Source organism: Parasteatoda tepidariorum, chromosome 10 (assembly GCF_982258835.1).
Source record: "Parasteatoda tepidariorum strain Cologne lab strain chromosome 10, Ptep-v5.0, whole genome shotgun sequence".
NCBI lineage: Eukaryota > Metazoa > Arthropoda > Arachnida > Araneae > Theridiidae > Parasteatoda > Parasteatoda tepidariorum.
In genome coordinates, this window is record NC_141764.1 from 36320749 (window position 1) to 36342108 (window position 21360).

Here is a 21360-nt window from a genome sequence, read left to right on the forward strand (position 1 = left end):
GTTTTTTTTAGAGACTTTCCCCGTATATTTTAAGGTTTAAAGCTGTTTCGTTGAAAAAACGGTTTCTCTTTGTCGTTTACCCAAATCATAAATGGATTAAAACAGTTCATTTAAATTCTTGTTTTTGCTATTCAAATTCAGTTACCATCCGATAACTCTACCTTTTTTTCACATCACTTTCTTTCTTTTATTTTTCAGCAATTATTTTATGGTTTTAAGCATCTCAAAAGTGAAACTGCTATTTTATTGCCAAATCAATACTCTACCTGATTATTATATTTACTTCGATATAATTGTTTGGTAAGTTAAGATGCCGAAATATTTTTATTCGGGTGGGCCGCTCTACTTTTAAACACTTTTGCTCTTAAATATTGTTTTAATAGGTAAAACTTTTAAGATAAAAGCAGTTTAAAATTTTTCTTCATATTGACATTCTGGAGCTGTAGAAGCTTAGAGGACAGGGAGTTCTTCTCCTTCCAATGAGGGAACCCAGATTCAAATCCCAGCTTCGACTGGTCATACGAATGCTTGTTTCGACGCATACCGACCACAACGATATCGTTATGTTATAGAATTTTTTGTTAAAATAACAGAGTTTGTTTGTCAAAATGTTGGTGCGTGTAAAAATAACACTACTGATCTGCTTAAAAAACAGTCATCTGTTTTTAAGTAAAAATATTTTGCTGCCAAATAATCGGTTTCATACTGGCACGCCAGTTGACAATTTTTTTCATAAATGAAAAAAAAAAAAAAACTAAATTGAGTTATCTCTCTATAAACGAACTACCCATTTCTTAGTTATTCATTATAAGCGAATAAAATAACATTAGTTAAATAGTAGTTCGGACAGGATCATTTAAAACGCTCACTATAATCCAGTGTTCGTTATTATAAACGGGGTTCATTATAGCAGGGTTAGAGTTATGAGATTTAAAAAATCAGTATAAGGTAATAGAAAATAAAGTATATACTCACCAGTAACAGTCGGGGATGCTTTCAATCTCTCAGCTTCAGAAAAACTTCGTGACGATAATACACTTGAATGAGATTTAGAATTCGTCAATTTATAAGATTTTACACTTTCATTCTCTTTTCTACCAGATTTGCCTTTATCATTCGCATCAACAATTCGATCAGTCGGATCATCCGATGCACTAACTGACATTTCATCAGTTTTTTCTATCCCGAGCACTTCTTTCACTTTTGACCAACGTGAAGGACGTTTTTTGTTCTTCGAATGGCCAGCATGTCCAACTGACTTACTTCTTTCCCGCCTTTCTTTATTTGCTGTCGCACTGCGACTCTTGTGACCTCTTTCGCCTTTATAATCCGCAGTAAGATGATTATCAGTTTTACTCCGGTACAGCTTGTACAATTCCTCCTGAGAGATAGCTGCTAAATGGTTGCTATCTTCAGGACTTTCATCTGAAATAGTCCTTTCTCCAGATTCTTGAAGTTGTTGGACGTCATCCTCACTGAGCCCTGAGCTGTAAACCTTCCTTTCCCCAACCATCTCTTTGTGGATTTCGTGCAAAGTCTTAATATCTTCCAGATACTGTACTCTGCGCTTCAATTTAATGTTTGCTTCTTTTAAATCACTCAACTGTTCCATAAGTTTGCATAAATTGTCCAAATGATCCAATCCAACTTTGGGATTGGGATCATTTTGGTGTTTCTTTGAGTTTGTTGGTTGTTGTTCTGGCAGCAGTTGAGCTGGAACGTTCGACACATTAAGAGGAAAGGACATGACGTATTCCATAAAGTCTTTTTCCACCTGCAAGACATCGCTCATGGACGATAAAGATTGGTCAACGTCATCCGGAATGCTGAAAGGGAATGCTTGTTCAAGATTGTGAATGCTTGGAGATACTCCCTGACTTGAAAGTCCTGTCAGTGGGGATGTTCCAGAACTACTGGCTGGTGTGCTAGCTGGAAAACTTTCGCTATTGGCCATGCTAGCCAATGCTTCTTCCCACTCTGTGGTAGTTACTGACGAGGGCCGAGATTCATTATTTTGAAGTTTAGATGATCTTGAGTGTTTGGAACTTTGTTCGGAAATAAGGTCACCTTCGTCGATGTCCAAATAAACGTCTTCAAGAGAAGAATCGTCATAGACGATGGATGAAGATTTTTTCAGCGTTGAAGGATTCCCTCGGTTCATAGCAGAATTTCTAGAAATTCAAAGAAAATTTATTTTAGTTGAAATTGTAAAATTTTGATGCACTTTTGTCAGAGCTTTAAGTATCCACGTAACTTATGACCCTTACTGAAGAGCCTATTTATATTTATTGAAACGTGAAATAACGACGAATTTTGAGAAATTCGTATAAAAATATAGATTATTATCGTTTAAAAATTAATTACGTTGAAAATTTATATGTTTAATGCTTAAGTATTTGATAGCAACAATTTTAAATATTAAATCTGAGTGATCGTTTATTTGCATGAGATTGATTATTTGAGAAATATTAATTTCACACTTACAGGTCATAAAATATTGAATTTTATATTAATTAAACCGAATTTCGAATAAAACTTTACCAAGAGAAAAATTATGATACATTTGGTTCATAATTCCAGGTTGGATCATTTATAAAATTCTAACTAATAATTTATTATTAATAAGATTTAGTTGATTTAAAGTGGTTCAAAATACATACCTTGTATAGCAACATTTATTAAAATTATTATCAATAGCTTAAAGGTTGTCGTTTCGTTTAAATTTGAAAGTTTTAAAGTACATAAAAACGTTTCTTACCGAAAAACTTATTTTGATTATGATTTTCAGAACTGATTTTTATATTATAAACATATTATTTTATAACGATTATTGTTTAGTAAATTTAAGTCAATACCTTATACCATTGTAATATAATTAAATAAAACCATATAAATCATACCATTTAGCAATTTTAAAGCAAATTTTAAATACCTGTGGTAAAATAATTCACTCTTTCGTTGAGTAATTGTTAAGAAAGTTGAATGTACGTTAAAAACTACAAGACCACAACCATATTGAATGAATATGATTATAAATATTCACTATGACATACGTAGGCTATTTACTTGAGAACAATGAATATCAGCGTAAACTTAAACGAATCTAATTTAAGTGATATTTATTCAAGTAAAAAGTTTTAACAGAGTTTTTTTGTTATCTTTTACCATCTTGTGGTAGAGTTTGTTGGCTTTTGGCAGCATTATCCTTAATCCACTAAATACGTCTACCAGACTGTCAAATCCGATTCTCGTCGAGTTCAAAGATCTGAGAAAAAGTTTGGGCACGCGGCGACAACAGATCTTTAGTCTAGTGTGATGATAGAAGACTTGTCTAGAGAGTTGTTCACAACTAAAGCTCTTATTTTAAACGAATAAAGAATCAAATTGTACTGTTTAGCTATGAGGTGTTTTTAGTTTAAGACGAGAAAAGTGTGAGACGGTAATTTACAAACTTTTGTTTAAAAAAAAACGATGCCCTTTTTAAGCTAAGTTTCTGTTCAATAAAATTTAATACTACTCTTAGAACAAAAGTCTTAAAATATTTGAAATAATTACTTTTTTTTATCGACTTAATTATTTTATCAACTTAATAAATCTTTCATTATATACTGGAAAAGTGATTTGAATTTATGCATGGCTACGCTTTAAGAGCAATTTTATAAGGAGATAATTATTTCAGCCTTTAATTGATTATTTGTACTTCACCTCAAACTGTGCAGACAAAACATGAAAGCAACAATTAAAAACTACTTAATTAAAAAGTAGATCTTAGAATTGCAAGGAACTGAACTCAACTCAGAAAACAAGAATCTGTTTTTAGAGTTTTTTTACATAAATTCACATAAAAACAGTTAGTGGGGACAATGCGTAATCATCTACGAAATCCCATCAATTTAGCAATTTTTCTCAAAACAATTTTGGTAAACATAGCTGAAAAAAAGTCATTTAGCTGAAAAAAAGTTAATTTAGTAACATTCGCAAGGAATAAATTTGGAAAGCGTATTTACATACTACCATTTTAATTAACTTTTGAATTGAATAATTGAAGTAAATGTAATAAGATAATCAAGTATTGTTATTTTTAGAAGTTACTGTTATTTGTGTAGATTACAGTATGCAAAAAACAACATATAAGGAAACAATTAAATAGTTAACTTTTTGATTTGTTTCCAACACGTTTTCAATTGTTATCTATTTCCGGATTACATATACACCGAAGAGCCATTACATTATGACCACCTTCCATTTATAACAATGGGCTCGCCCAGGTTTTCATGGTTTCTCGCCCAGGAACAATGTCTTCATGGGGCACATTAGGACCCATAATCCTCATAGAACAATCCCTGACGTCTGCAAGCTACTTGAACATAGTTGCAGACCAGGTTCACCCATTCATGGCAACAGTTTTTCCTGCGGGGGATGGTGTTTACCAACAGGATAATACACCATGTCATAATGGTGGAACCGTCATGGATTGGTTCGAGGAACATTCCAGTGACTTTCAAGTCATGTCTTAGACCCCAAATTCACCCGACCTTAATCCAATTGAGCATTTGTGATCCAACTTGGGAAACCAAATTCATGCTGCCACGCTAGCCCCTCGCAATGGGAGGGAATCGCAGGACCAGTTGATGAACGCTTGGTACCAGATACCTCAGACTACCTATAAGCACCTTGTGGAATCAGTGCCACGGTGGGTGTTAGCAGTTTTGAGGGCTAAAGGTGGTCCTACATGTTATTAGCAGGATGATGATAATGTAATGGCTCTTCGGTGTATATTTTTAATATATTTCGGACTATGAAATTCCAAACACATGCATCTCATATCTATAATGAACTAAACTAACTCAGGGGCGTGACAGCTCATATAGGGGCAAGGCCGACTGTGCCCATCACAGTTTTCGTGACCATGGGCTCTGGGGTGCAGGAGCAGATGTTCCGGTTAGGTGGTCAACCGAACGCGAAACCCCCAGTGCTTAGTTCTCAAGCATGCTTGGTACTCATTTATCGACCCAATGAAGGGATGAAAGGCTGAGTCTTCCTTGCCCGGCCCGAGGATCGAACCCAGGACCTGTGGCACCAGGAGCGCAAAGCGCTACCACTCAGCCACTGGGCGTCCATATCTATAATGAATTTTTTTAAAAAAAACATGAATATGCACTAGAAAATGAGTACAAAATTCAGTTAAATATCTTTTTAGTAACATTAGATAGAAATCAGATGCTCCTTAAGGGAAAGTGAATTGAAAATAAACTAGAACATTCTTATTTTTAACCATATGTTCGACAACAAAATTTGTTGAGCATGTCTATAGTTTATTAAAATCATTTAAAAGATAACTGTGCTAAAAAAGGATTTTCTTTCAAAGTGAATTGCTTTGACTTATTTTACGCAACAATTTAAATCTTTTTTTTTAAAAAAAATATTCAAGTTTTGAGCGAAATATTTCTGAGAATGCTTCAGGAAAAGAACTCATTTTAAAACATTTTGGCCAAAAACTTGGATAAATTAATAAATTCAGAAAACTTTATAAAGTATTTTGTTTACCTATTTGTTTAAATATATTTCCCAAACTTTGAAGTAAAAATTCAACACAAGTTAGAAAGATTTCTATTTATAAATATAATCCAACCTAATTGTAAATACCTGTTTTAAACTAGGTTTTTGCTTATTTCAGTTTTGTTTTATTGTTAAAATGGATTGTCGTGTCTTTTGGCCTAATTTATTGATGAATGACAAGCAAGCTTTCAGCAAATGTAAATCTTGATAACAACCTTATTTTACATTTTCACCACTTTTTTTTTCGAACTGCTCTTAAAACTGAGAGTGTCTTTCTGTAATGATGCTAAATTTTATTTTTAACTTCATGCATTTCTTTTCTTGGAAAAATAGCCTGAGCAATACATTTTAAAATCTTAAGAATTAGAATTCGATTTAAAAAAACAGACTTAAGTCATAAAATTTTTTAGATAAATAATTTTATTACTTTCGTGGGCATTTATTTTTGAATAAAAAATGCTTAATTATTCCAATTTGTTTATGCATTCAAATCTACTTAATTAACTGAATAGAAAATAAATAGTCAATAAAAATAGTATCACACGAAGAAACAAATTCTGATAAAGTTATCTGACGGTATAAGATAAACTTATTTCGCAAAACAATTTAACTCTCTTAAAAAAAATATTCAAGTTTCGAGTAAAGTATTTTTAAAAATGTTTCAGAAAATAAACTTATTTTGAAGCATTACTTATTTTGTAACAACTTGAGTAAATAGATGAATTCTGAAAACTTTAAAGTATTTTGTTTTCCTATGTTTTTAAATAAAAATTTCACTAAATTTAAAGTAAAAATTTAACTCAAGTCAGAAAGATTTCTGTTCATAAATATATTCAACCTATTTGCAAATGCCTGTTTTAAACTAGGTTTTTGTTTGTTTCAGTTTTGTTTTGTGTTTAAAATGAATTTCACGTGTCGTACCTTTTGGCTCAGATTACTGATAAATGACAAACAAGCTTGAAGCGAAAGTAAAACTTGATAACATTCTTATTTTCCATTTTCACCACTTTTTTTTCGAAAACAGAGTGTCTTTCTGTAATGGAACTAAACTTTATTTTTAACGCCAAGCAAATCTTCTCTTGGAAAACAGTCTGAGCAATTAATTTCAAAACCTTAAAAATATTAGGTGATTCGAAAAACCAGACTGAAATTACGAAAATTTCCTAAAAATAATTTTATTACTTTTCTAAGCCATTATTTTTGAATGAGAAATGCTTGATAATTTGAACTAGTTTATCTATTTAAATCTACTTAACTAATTAAACAGAAAAATAAATAGTTAATAAAAATGGTGTCACATGGAGAAAAAAATTCTGGTGAAATTACCTTACTAGTACGGTAATGACAATAGTATTAGTAAAAAATAACATAACTCTATCAATAAAACCGAAAATTTATATTAAATCAAGAAATTGGGTAATTTTTCTGTTTCTATGGTAATGGTTTACCGAAAATTCTGGTTTTCTAAATTATAGTCCTTATTACCAGACATTTAGTAAAGTCTTAGTAAAGACATTTCTCATTCAGTACAAAGTTTAAAAAACAAATTTGACTGAATAAATGGCTTTTAAGCCGTTATCTATGATATCGTGATAAAATTACTGAATTTTATTATATTTACCAAATTTTATCCATACTATACTTTATTGTTTATTTAGCCAAAATTATTACCAAAGGGCATAGGTAAAAATTTCCGAGCTTTTTGATGTTCCCTAAGAGCTAGAAACACTGTCAACTTAACCATATTCTAGAAGTTTCGACCACACTTTTTTTCTTAGTGCAAAGTATTAAATACAATGAAAGAGTGAAATTACAATGAGTTATTGTTCTTTATACATTTTATTGATAGTTCTTTCCGACAATTTATATTGGTTATTAAATAGAAATAAAATATACGCGTAGGTGTCAGAAATAATTAAAAATTGTTTTGTCATTCAGCACACAGATCCGTTTGAAATTTGAACAATCTAGTAGCAAACTGGTCAAAATTTTTATTGCAATATTTGCCCTGTATAAATACACAGAAAAGCTAATTAGGTACTTTTAAATATGATTATTTAATGATAGGTATAAAGATTTGCTTTACAAGATTAGTTGATTTTCAGTTAAAGCTTTAAAATGTAAAATATTTCCCGTGAATTATCTCACAAACTAAACTGAATTTTTAGAGAAGTGTTCGTAATGAAGGTTATAATTACAACGAATAAAGAACGAGTACGTTTCGTAAAGTAAACATAGCCGGACCACCGATCTCGTGGATGGTTTCGACTCACGAAAGCTGTCACAAACTTTGTTTATCGTGAGATGGGAACGACAAACGTTCAGCCAAAATATTGTTTCAGCAATAGAGTTGACATTTCATAAATCTCTGCCTCTAAATTAAGTAAGAGAGAATTGAAATTTTGGTCAAGAGTTTATATAAAGTACAATTCTAAAGTTTATATAAAGTACAATTTTCGGAATTCAATTCTAGATATTTGTGAGATGCTAATAAATATTTTCGAATAAATATTTTTAGATTTATGGTTAAATTTAAAGCTTCAATGATCGATTTTTGATGGGTAATTTTCGTTCAATGTTAGATTTAAAACGTGTTTTGATAGCTTGTAGTGATTTCCAATATACTTTTTAAATATAAAAATAATTCATTTCTACTTTTGTTTACTTTTAATTATAGGTTGATTTGCGTTGATACGAAAGGTTATTTTTATTCATGGGTCTAAATTTAAAGCTTCAGTGATTTATTTTTGACGAGTAATAATTTCTTTTAATGTTAGATTTAAAATATGTTTTGATCTGGTGTGATTTCCGATATATTTTTTTTACTTTTATTTGTAGGTTTGGTTTTTTTGCGTTGATATTAAAGGTTATTTTTAATCATAGGTCTAAATTTAAAGCTTCAATGATTTATTTTTGACGAGTAATCATTTCTTTTAACGTTAGATTTAAAATATGTTTTGATCTGCAGTGATTTCCGATCTATTTTTTTATTTTTTTTATTTATAGGTTTGGTTTTTTTGCGTTGATATTTAAGGTTATTTTTAATCATAGGTCTAAATTTAAAGCTTCAATGGTTTATTTTTGACGAGTAATCATTTCTTTTAATGTTGGATTTAAAATGTGTTTCGATAACACGTAGTAATTTCTGATGTATTTTTAAAAATAAAATTTATTCGTTTATACTTTTGTTTACTTTTAATTATAGGTTATTTTGCATTGATACTAAAGGTTATTTTTAAGCTTAAATCTAAATTTAAAGCTTCAAAGACTTATTTTGAGGAGTAATTTTTTTTAATAATGATTTCAAAATGTATTTTGACAGTATGTATTGATTTCCGATATAAGTTTTAAGTATACAAATTATTCACTACTACTTTTTCTTTATTTTTATTTATAGATTATTTTGCATTGATATTAAAGATCATTTTTAATCATTGGTCTAAGTTTAAATCTTCAATGATTTGTTTTTGACGAGAAATAATTTCTTTTAATGTTGGATTTAAAATGTGTTTTTATAACACGTTGTGATTTCCGATATATTTTTTAAATTTAAAAATTATTTATTTCTACTTTTGTTTACTTTTAATTATAGGTTATTTTGCATTTATACTAAAGGTTATTTTTATTCATAGGTCTAAATTTTATGCTTCAAGGATTTATTTTTGTTGTGTAATTTATTTAAGTGTTAGATTTAAAAGATGTCCTGATATTCTGCAGATATTTAAGATATAAATTTTAAACATTGAAATGATCCACTTCTGATTTATTTATTTTTTTAATTATAGGTCATTTTGCATTGATATTAAAAGCTACATTTAACTACAGATTTAGATACAATTTTACAAAACAAAATCAACGAATGAAATTTTCAAAAAAGTTATGCCATTACGTTATTCAAAAATATTTAAGCTTATATAAGTAGGTCTTTATATAATTTTTCAATGGTGAAAAGAGGCTAAGAAGCACCCTTAAAATATATATTTTCTAAATAAGCCTAAGGCACATTTCAAATTTATCAAAAGTTAATGAAAAAAGGATTTTTTTCAAAAATTTATTTTGAAAGCTTGCTTGATAAAAATGCACATTAAAGATTTTCTTTTGATAAACGAATACATTTTTGGACCATAAATTGGTTATAAAGTTAACTTACTTTAAAATGTTCAACTACTCAAATTTTTGAGTTGTGGTTTTTTATCGTCAAAAATTAGATTTTGATTATCTAAATAAATGCAAATGTTTTTCCAACAGTGAGGCATTCTTTAAAAGGTTTGGGAAGAAAATAAGTTTTTATTCCAGTTTAATTAACTGTTCTGGCGCATTTATGATATTTTACGATGTTTGCAGACTGGAATTTGTTTTTAAACCAAATATAATGTATTATTGTTTAAATTCAGGCCATATTGCAATAAGATAAAAAAATATATTTATTCTAAACAATGAGGTTATTTTGATGTAAATATAGATTTCTAGGATATAATAGATTTATAAAAAAGAAATAATTTAAATTGTTTATATTTGTTACTAATAAACGAAATAATTTATTGAAGAAATTTACTTCCTTCAACTCACTTCATTAAGAAAATTTTAACCCTTTGACGCATATGGGACACAACCTTTTATAAATTTTTTTTGACGCTCTTACTACAAACAAAAATCTATTTAGGTATTTTTTATTGTGAAAAAAAAGTTTAATAATTACTAAAAGAAATCTGTTAGATTATCAGAATTAAATTTGTACTAAAATATAAAATCGAAAAAAAAGTAGTGTGAAAGTTTGTTTCATTCATATTCAAAAATTTATCAATAATTGATTTTGCAAATTAAAGAAATTTCAATGATGAATAACTATTTTTCTTAGATAACTGCAAATATGTACAAATTTGAAAAACTATTGTTTGGAAGTGAGCCGTGTTTGAAAGAACAAATGAAACGAAGAAAAATTAGTAAAAATTGAAAAAATATGACAATCAAAGCTGACCAGCCCTGAAATGTCATAAAAATGCAAAACTTTTTCTATCGAGAAAGCTAAGGCAAATGTCAAAAATGCTTTCTCTGTACCCCAAAAGTTTTACACAGGTTCAGAATAAGAATACAAAAATAAATAGTGAAATATGTAATAAAATGCAGTTTAAATTACAGAAGCTAAAACAGTAGAATAAAGAAAAATATAGACAAATATAGAAAGAAAGTAAGAAAGAAAACTTACTTGTCAAATACGAAATAAAATAAAATGCGAAAGCTTATACATTCATTGGAATAAAACAAGACAATTACAGAAGAAAGAAGATTTTTACCTTTAACACCCACAAAATTAAGATATATGTTTCATGCTTTATTTAATAGCCATAAATTATTAAAAATATAAATATAATATTTTCCGCTTAATTTGACCTTAATACGAAATAAAGAAAAAAAAGATAAGAAAACATGTTTAGTAGAAATTCTGCGTCAAAAGGTTAAAAGTGATTAGATAAACAAACAAGTTATATACTAAATATATTTTTCTCGAGCTTTTCTCATCTTCAACACTTAAAACCAAATATTTAAAAATTTTAAACTAAATAATGCAAAAATTAGAACTTACTAAAAAGTTAACCACCTCCAATATTATCAATATATATTCGAATACATATTTTCAATTTATAATTGGCATTAGCCCTAGGTGGCAATTTGGGTGAAACTTCAGCACAAATTCGATGGAATCAGAAAAACTAATAGAATTTTCTGCACGAGCCAATTTACTAATCCATATTGATCCCCCAAATGCCACTGTCCAGAAAGAACAGAAGAGTAAACTGGTGTCTAGCAAGATGGCTTACGACAATCTTTGGCAGAAACCACCCCTCTGATGCGACACAGTATTTTTAGACCCAGTGTGATGAGAGTTTCTTAGGGAACGATTCCAAATGTCGGTGGAACGATTTGGAACTCGAAGGAATAAAGTTGGTGGGGCAGAGGGAAGGTGGGAATTAGAAGGCACACATCTAAAAACAACTTTAGGTGATGTACCTTGAGATAATTTATGTTTGGCGGTTTTGGGGACGTTTAAGCTCTGAAGAGAGATTCAAGGTTGGAAAGATATTAAATTTTTTCTCCCACATGCAATTTTTCTAACCGACAATCGCCTAAATGCAAGCGTGTTTGTAGGCGTGCAGTTGTCGTGCAATGTGTCAAACAGAATAAGATGGAGTACCAAAGTCAGTTTTGGCCAAAATAGCTCGATCTTATCCATTGAAATTGAAATTTCACTGTTTAAATTAACAGTGACCTTTCTGGAGTTAGAGAAAGTGTTTTTTAAACATATTTCATGATAATGTAACGAAAAATAATGAAGTAGTTAGCTTTACTGATTTTTTACGTATTTTGGAGAAAAAAAGGTGTTTTTTTTAAATAGTCTAATCATGTATATGTCTTCAAATATTTTCCTCGGAATATATCCTCGGTTATTAAAATAAAGTATACTAATAACAGCCCATTGTGGGCCTGGTGTCATAGAGGTTAAGGCTTTAAAATTTCGAGACCTACAGCATGATTATGAGGGCACGAGCATTAAAAATACAATTTTTTAAAACTGTGTCATAGTTCCATAGTAAGTGCCTGGTCAGTGGTGGCCCAAGTAATAGAGCATTTGGCCTTTCAAAGAGTTGAACCAAGTTCGAATCCCAGCTATACCTATTTGATACGAACTTTCTTCCCGATTTGCATAGACCACTGTACTAACGTAAAATATCTTCCGTGGTAGATCATGGGCTAGAATCCCTTACCGTTGGGCTAACCGTGGGTGATTTTCAAGCTTTTCCTCTCTATGTAACGCAAATGCGGGAAAATTGTCTTCTCTTGTCTTCTAGGTTGGGTTCAAAACTACTAAGCTGCGGAGCTGAACATTGATAGTCGTAAATTCAAAATTGTGTCGAACGCAAGTTCAATGCCGGTTGTAAAAAAAATGGTGCGATAGTATCCTAAGTTCTACTAAACCTAATAATTTTTTTAATTTTTCTTATGAGGCCGTTTTTTAGCTGAAAATATTGCGGCTAAAAACCAACCAGAATTTGGTAATTTATTATAAATTTTGCATTTTTTCAGAATTAAAGTTTAAAAGGAGAATAAAGGTAAAAATTGCTTATTTTCTCACTTGGAACCAAAATTTAGATTAAGGTATAATGTCATATTTGTCTCTGATGATATTAATTAATGTTTCTATGTCTATATGGACAAGTTTCCGCAAGAAAATCGTAATTATAATTTGTTTTATCGATTGCACTTGTTGTTGAAAGTGACAGAAAAGTAGTTAATCATTTATCGAATGTTTTTTGAAATCATTGACACTTTATTTAAAAATCATCTAAATGATTTAAATATCCTTACATAATTGCAAAGCAGGAATAATTTTAAATAGCTATTAATTTTATACAAAATTACCAAAAATGGGCATAACAAATAAAAAATATCAATATAAGATTACGGTCAATAATTATCAAAAGTTGTTCCGGTCACTGACCATAAAATAAATTTAACTGTCGGAAATGATTAAGACCAAAAATAATAAATAATAATAAATCAAGACAAATAAATTCAGACCCGCACATAAATTAAATTTTTCGTAAAATGTATGGCTACTGCCTGTAAATTAACATTGTGCTCGTAAAAGTTATCTTTAGTTAAGGCCTTGCTCTGTTTTAGACTCAGGTGATTCATTTGTCGAATTAAAGCGAACCGTGGAACTAGGTAAAATAGTATGGTGCCGCCATCTGTGGAGGAATTATGTAGTCGCGTGTTCTTTGCATGTGGTCACCGCTGTAAAGAGAGAATCTTTGGTGCCGATTGGAAACAAACCCGGGAACTTTGTATCCGTATGCTATAATCACCATGGAAAATTTCGAACTTTCTAATCAATAAAATGCCTTAAGTATAGAAGGCGATGATCGCTTCTAAAGATTGTTAATTTGATTAAAGATAGATTTAAGACAAAATTCTGATGTGTATCATAAATACGAGTATTTAAAGAAATATATTTCTTTGTTTGAATGAAATGTAAAACATTAATGTAAAGTTTTATTATATTGCGTATTGTTTGGAAAAATGGAAATAAAGTGATTTAATTTTAATTTTTACAACAAAATGCAACAGCTATTCACCTGAAATCAGTGAAATATTTAAAATTTATTGCGGATGAAACTGTTTCTTTTATTAAGAAAAGCAATCAATACCCCATTGAATAAATATCTTATTTTTCATTAAGAATAAAAATTAACCTTTTTTGAAAGAAAAAATACTAATATTTCCTTTATTTCAGAAGTTAAAATAAACGTAAGAGCATTTCTAAGTATTCGAAAAGAAAACTAAAAACGTAGTTTCTAATTTATCATCGGTGACAATGACTCTAAAAAATCTCAAATTTCCTTTCTAGAGCTTTGGCCAAAAGAAATACATCTTGACAAGAACTGAAGACAGGGAAAAAAATTAACTGGTAATGAAAATTCACTTTTGACAGGTGACAATGTTCCCTCCATCTATTTGTAAGCTATTTTCTTTTGAACTTTTAGCATTTAGGTAATGGAAGAAAAAAAAAATATTTTAATTATAGTCCCAGAAGTTGTTGATCTTAGTATATCTATCTTGAAAACGTTTTTCAAACCTATCAGATTTACGCCGTTAAAATTCCTATTTATATATATATATTTGTAGTTAAAGTTAAATTGGAATAAAATAATTTAAAAGTGGGGTAATCAATTTAAACATGGCGTACATTTATCACACAGTTTCAAATAGGAAGTTCAAGACATGGTTTAAAAAGTACAATTTTTTTCAGTACAAGGAGACTACTTCCTGCTCGCTCCGTTCACCAACCTCCGTGAATGCCTCTGATTCATCTTTTTTTTTTTTTTAATCCAACGTACTCTTTGCACATTTTTTACTTCTTGCTGAAATTACAAATTTCTAAATACTATAGTTCTTGCCCAATAAAACAGAATGTAGCGTTAAACTTAAAAAGTGAAAAAAGTTCGCGAAAAAAAAATCACTTAAAATTTAAATAATTTTAAAAAAACTTTTATTTTAAAAATAAAAGTTTACTTTCAACACGAAAAATTTCAACTCTGTAGTTCCATTTCGGCTGTCTGCAGAGTGGCCCGCATGGTATTTTTTCCACAAGTGCAAAAGTTAACAAGTATAGAATGAATTATTGAATTATTTATTTTTTATTCCATCATACTTCCTGTATACTAACGCAAAAACAATTTCAATAAAGCACAAATGAAAATACATAAAAAATCAGAGTAAAAAATTCATATTTTCTACGTTTTTTAGTAATTTTGAGTTTTTAAGTTTCATAGATTTTTTTTCGGTGTAATACAAAATGTAGCGTAATGATTAACATCCAAATAGAGCGATATATATATATATATATATATATATATATATATATATATATATATATATATATATATATATATATATATATATATATATATATATATATATATATATATATATATATATATATATATATATATATATATATATATATATATATATATATATATATATATATATATATATATATATATATATATATATATATATATATATATATATATATATATATATATATATATATATATATATGTATAAAAACAAACAACATGATGTAAAGTTCATAATATTAAGTGGATTTATATTATTCTACATTTCTTATTATTTTTTTAAATAATTGGTTATAGTTTTTAATCATTAACGAAAAATCTCAGAATCGATATATATTTTTCCTAAAAGTGCTCTTTAATGCTCCGAAATCTGTTCAAATTTGGTCTTTTTGTATCATTCAGTTTCACTAGCATGTATCCCATGTTAACCATTAACATAATTCAAATTATTTAAAATTTTTGTTTTAAAATGATAGATTTTTTTTGGATGCAATAAATATACAACTTTCAGAGGAACTGCTCAAGAACTAAATCTTTGTGATATTAGTTTTAGTTGTAATAAAAAAATAAGTTACATTACTTAATAATACAATCAACAAATAACTTTATTTTTTCTCAATTAACAATAATTGATAACGTTATAATACCTTTGTATAAAAACAAACTTTTTCAAAACAACTATATTTTTAATGTAACTGAGCAATTTTTTACAACAGTTATAAATTTATTAGCATCTTTCTTATTAGCATAGTTTCTTTATTAGCATCTTTCTAACCAGCGGCTTTTATGTAAACTATATATAAATAACTATTTATAACTAAGGTCATTTTTATAATAATTATGAAATATATTACAATAACCCACTGAATAATATATTATAAACTTCTTTAACATAACCAACTGAGCCATTTAATGATAACTTACTTCATTAGTATAACTAAATGAACCAATTTATAGTAACAGTGATAAGACTTTATAAGATCTACAAGCTTCTTTTAAATGACTAAGAATGTATATGAGCTCCTTATTACTCATTTATATTTTCTTGAACTTGCACGTGATATTGGTAAAAAAAAGCTTTAAAAACGTTTACCAATCTTAAATATAACGAACAATATTTTCATAAATTCCTTAACTCTAAACAGGTGAAGAGAATGTATTTTAAGAACTAAATCCAGAAGCTCATTTACTTCTCAGCAGTCATTAGACAAAAACCAAAGAAAGTAAAAAATGGCTTTTTATTTTCTTTGCTGCGCCATGCTCTTTGAGATAATAATCTTGTAGTTTCAAACTTGGGTGACTTCTGAGAGATTTTGAGATTTACATTAGTAGATTGTAGCTGACATTGCTTTAAGTAAATGCTTTATAGTAATGAAAATTTAAAGATATTTGCGAATATTTGCTACAACTAAAGAAACATTGAATAAATGAAAATCAAACATTGTGGTGTTTTAGAAATGCTTAATTTTTAGTTACTAAAAACTAAAGATATTGTCTAAAATCCGTACTTTTGTAGTTGATTACTTTTTAAGTAAATTGTAGCCGACATTGCTTTTTAAGTAAATACTTTAAAATGAGGGAGATAGTATTTTCTAGATAAGAATTACAAGATAAACAATTTCAAGATATATGAAAATTTGATGTATCTAAGAAAACATTGATTAAATGAAAGTCAAAACATTGCGGCATTTTAGAAAAAAGTTTTAGTAAACTAAAAATATTGCCTAAAATAAATTTAAAGATCTTTCGAGTTCATTTTTGACAAAGAGTTGGTACACAATTTTACTTTATGTTGATTATATAAAGAAGCCTTGTTTTATCTGGCTTTGATTATCCTATTTTTTATTTGATACAGCGTTTAAACTGTAAAGTAGACTTTGTTGGTATCAGGCTTTTGGAGAAGGAGAAATTGCGCTGGAGTCTGAGTTGGAAAAATTTGCCCCGCTTTGACTCCTGCTACTTAAAAGCTAGGTCTTGTAAGTTAAAAACTAGAAACTTTTATGCTTGGAAAATTATTTAGAAAAATATTTATAATTATTCAAACAAAATTTTGCTAAAAATGAATTATATAATATTTATTTAAATCAGGGAGTAAAATTTCCCATTCCCAGTTCGCCATTGGTGATCAAATGTTTAGGGATGATGATAAAGTTTAGTTTTTTAAATGTTGAGTTTCAGATTAAACTACATACGCTTATCTAACATATTGGGTAGGTGAGGGAGTAATTTTGGCATTTTAGATTGAAATAAAACTTAAAGCCGTGAGCAACAGCTAGACGGTCAAAGAATTTGGTTGATATAAATGTTTAAAACTAGTTATGATGTTGGGATTGAAGGAGGGGTTGAAAATTAAAATATTTTAATACAGTTAAGCTGTGCATTCGGCTTGGTTACCGTAAGTTTATATGTTGTACAAAATAATTTTGAAAAGTGACCAACCTGGTCAACAAAGGTTGCTAACATAGCCATGAAATGATATTTCAGGCCGAATAAATAAGTAACCCTCAAATGACCTCAAAGAAAATAATTTGTTTGAAATAGAGCCTTAATATTTATTTAGAATGACTTATTTCGTATAAAGATGTTCTTCAGCACTTAGTTACAATTTTCTTCTCACAAGCAAGGTCCCTGAATGAATTCTTATTTTTTTTTACATAATAAGTTTTTTTTTTTAAATCTAAAATCACATATAAAACTTATTTTGTCTAAGTAGAAGGAATTTTAAGTTAAAAATTCTTAAAAATTGAAAATTTTACCTTGAATATGTTGGTTAATTCTATTCCTTTTACAGACAAAAAGCCTAATTGAATATATAAAATTGCTTTAATTAGAGTCTTACCTCATAAATCAAGAATTTAAAAATTAGCGTTTTAGAAGACTGAAGATAGAAGATAAAAATTAAAATTTAGAAAAAAATTTTCGTTGTTTAGGGTACAGTAATAATTTCCAAAGTTCTTTGCGTAACTTTGTATTATATTAATAGTAATTTTTATCTCTTATAAGAAATAATTTGAAGTTTATCGTTCAAAAAGTGTTTTAAATCTGATTATTCCAAGTATTTGGCAAAATATCTATGTTTCTTTTAAAAAATGTCCAATTTTATTCAATAATTTATTGCTCCGTAACTAAATGCGAAATAAACAAATTTTCCATAAGTAAAAAACTAAAAATTCAGCTAGATATGAGAGTAGCATTTCGAGTACCGCTTTGTTATATTGTACTGTTTCAGCGATTTGATTTTCAGGTGTTAAAATTCTATTTTAATGGTTTGAGAGGCAGATGCTAATTAATAAGTGAAGGTGATACTTAAAGTTGTAAAAGACTACTTTTTTTAAAATAAGCATATACCTTTTTTGGAACATTTGCGATGTTGTTTTTACATTTTTGTTTTCGGTTATATCTCTGGAACTATTTGGATGATTAAAAAAATTTTGCACTAGTTTATACTATCCATTATTGATTTTGCTGCATGTCTTTATTTAAATATGATTTTGCTGTGTATTATATGAAAACAATTCACTCTTTTAAATGAAATAAATAGTTTAAATCAACTTAGTTATATATCTTAATATCAACTTAGTTAATATCAACTTAGGAAAACTCTTTTTTTCTTTCTAATTTGTAAAATATAATACTGACTTGTGTGTATTTCCCAAATATGAACAAATATGAGTCAAACATTATAAGTATTTAAGAATCAGAAAAAAAATCCATCCGTGAATTTGATATATCTCTGCAGTTTGAGCAAATTTTCTAGTTGAATGTTTCGATGCTTTCTGTATCAAAAATATTCAATGTTTAATAATAAATTATTCGAAAATATTTATTAAGGTAGGAAAGTACTTAAATTGTTTTTTTTTCTGGATACAAAAACACGCAAAAGAATTTGCTTAATAACTAAAAAGGAGTTTTGAAATAGAGTTTGATCCCCGTAAGACTTAAAGTTCACAACGGATTTTGATCCATTACCTTCCTAAATATTTAACTAACATGAAGAGCTTGGCGCAATATGATAAATAGCACTTTTCCAAATCTGAAATTTTGGCATCAAAGTGCTCTTTAGCCTTATTTCTTGTTAGATACTTTAAAAATTGCAGTTTTCAGAATTTCAATTAGTCCAATACACAGACACTTCTTATTACTTAAAAATCTTGTTATTTTAGAACACTCTTTCCTGGTCAGTATGAAAACATGGATAATTATCATATTGCCTCCAGGGCTATGAATGTTTAAGTCTAAGGAAAATTCCATTAGTGAATTTAAAAGTTTACTTTTCAGGTGCTTCTTAATGCATGCTTTAAAAAATCTAGCAAAACCTTGATAACCTAAGCATATTATTTTGCACTATTGCAACAAATTTGTTTATCCATAATATTGTTCAATTTAGCTGCAATTTTAATATGGTGCCAATTTTAACTGCATTTTCACTATTCTTTAGGTTGACTGCATAGTATTACTATTCAACTTGAACGAAAACATGGTTAAATTTTAAACTTCATTAAAGTTATATCAAATTTACACCAAATCGATATTAGGTTCTTACCTTGAAACCCTTTTTTAAAAGTATAAGAATGAATTAAATAGAATACTTCACGTTAAATATGACAAAACAAATATTCAAATTTAATGCGTATGGAAAAACTCAGAAATTTTGTCACCCATAGTTATCTTTGTATCTATCAAAACTTAAACCATATATTTCTATTCAAAAGTTATTCAGTACCTCCAAGATAAGTATTGCTGCTTAGAGTTCCATTAAAGTGTATTTGTAACTGAAATTATCAGTCAAGATTTTTGCGTTCCTATCATGATAACAGTCTTTTCACGTCTACGTTAACCTAAATATAAAGATTTCATAACTGAATTTGTTTTTTTATCTCTCAAAAAACGTCACCATGCATAAATTTAAGTCTAACGGAAACTTTTAAATTATTCTATATTTTACTTTTCAGAAACTTGTAACATATGCATTAAGAAAAACCATACCAGAAATTTTGGTTCCTAACTCCCTAGAACTCACGAATATGAGAAAACTCTTAATGAATTTGGTGTATCTTATCGCAAAACTCTAGATGAGCAAATATTTAAATTTGATGTGTATAGAAAACTCAGGTGTTGTTGCGTAGAGTTCCGCCAAAGTGTATTTGTGTTCTAACTTACCTGTCTAGCGTTTTGTGTCACTGTCACGACAACATAGTTTTTGCACTCAGCAAAATTAAGCTATATTAACCTAAACAAAGTTTCATTACGAACTTGATTTTTCATCGCTGAAAAACCGAACCAAATTATATTTAACAGAATCTCCATCAAGTTATTTGACATTTTACATTTCAGAAACTTATACATATATTAACACTAGAAAGACTGAAACTTAGTATATTGACCCAAAAGCAGTTAAAATGACTGCATTGTGAAAGAATAATGTGTAAAGAAATTTGTTTAATTAATTTTTAATATTTTTTATATTACTTGCAGTTATATAACGAGTTATTAGTAAATATTAACAATAAAAAAATTTACTTCACTTGGAAAGAAAATATAAATTTATGCATTATTGCGACGTAGTACATGTTTTGAAAATGAAAAAGCAGTCAAAATGACTTCCTTTAGTCAACCTACTGTTAAGAAACCCTTAATCAGGAATTTTGATTCATATCACCTAAGAATACACGAATTCATGTCTAAGAAAATTCTATTAATAAATTTGGTGTATAGCAAATAAACTATAGTATAGCAAATATTCAAATTTAATGTGTACAGAAAAACTCAAGAATAACTTACTTTGTCACCCATAGTTATCCTTATAACTCCCATAACTTTAAACATAGCACCTAGTTCTTCCCTATTCGAGAGTTATTCAGCACCTTCAGCAGAGGTGTTGTTGCGTAGAGTTCCGCCGAAGTGTATTTGTGTTCCAATTTACCTGTCAAGCGTTTTGCGTCCCTGTCACGACAACCGAGTCTTTGTGCTCGCCAGTTTTATTCTTTTGAACGAATGCCGAGGTAAACTGTGCGGTAGGTAATTTCGATGTTGTGCTTTGACGGCTGCCAAATCTTCGTCAATGGTGTAGTGTTGTTGATGAAAAAACGGGTTGAAATGTGTAGATAGTTTGCCAAATCGAATTCCACATCTCAACAGCATTTGTGAATGGTTTGAAGTAAATGGGGGAGCTTTATCTGATTTGATGTTTTTATTTACCATTTTGTTACTGTTTTACCTTTCTGTGCAATAATCTCGTACCTTCAAGAGATTCGTATCATAAGTAGTTAAGTTGAGTTTTGTCTGCTAGATTATTATCATCTGTAATTTGGTTTGCGGTTTGCTTTTATAGTTTTGAAATATTGTGGTACAATTTAGTGGAGAATTTTTTTTCTCGTTA

At 28.7% G+C, this 21360-nt stretch overlaps 1 protein-coding gene across 2 annotated transcripts in view; it reads right to left on the minus strand.

Moving 5' to 3' along the window:
- The window catches only part of LOC107449059 (uncharacterized), a 67557-nt gene extending 46476 nt beyond the window's left edge, over positions 1-21081 (minus strand). Inside the window, exons 1-2 of one of the 2 annotated variants that reach the window (XM_016064472.5) lie at positions 20763-21081; positions 976-2171 (exon numbers count right to left, since the gene is read on the minus strand). In XM_016064472.5, the coding sequence (XP_015919958.2) occupies positions 976-2161 (1186 nt within the window). In that variant the 5' untranslated portion in view covers positions 2162-2171; positions 20763-21081. Of the gene's footprint in view, positions 1-975; positions 2172-11143; positions 11404-20762 lie in introns of those variants that run through there. The other variant, XM_016064473.5, reaches the window with a different exon arrangement.
- Positions 21082-21360: the final 279 nt, after the last annotated feature.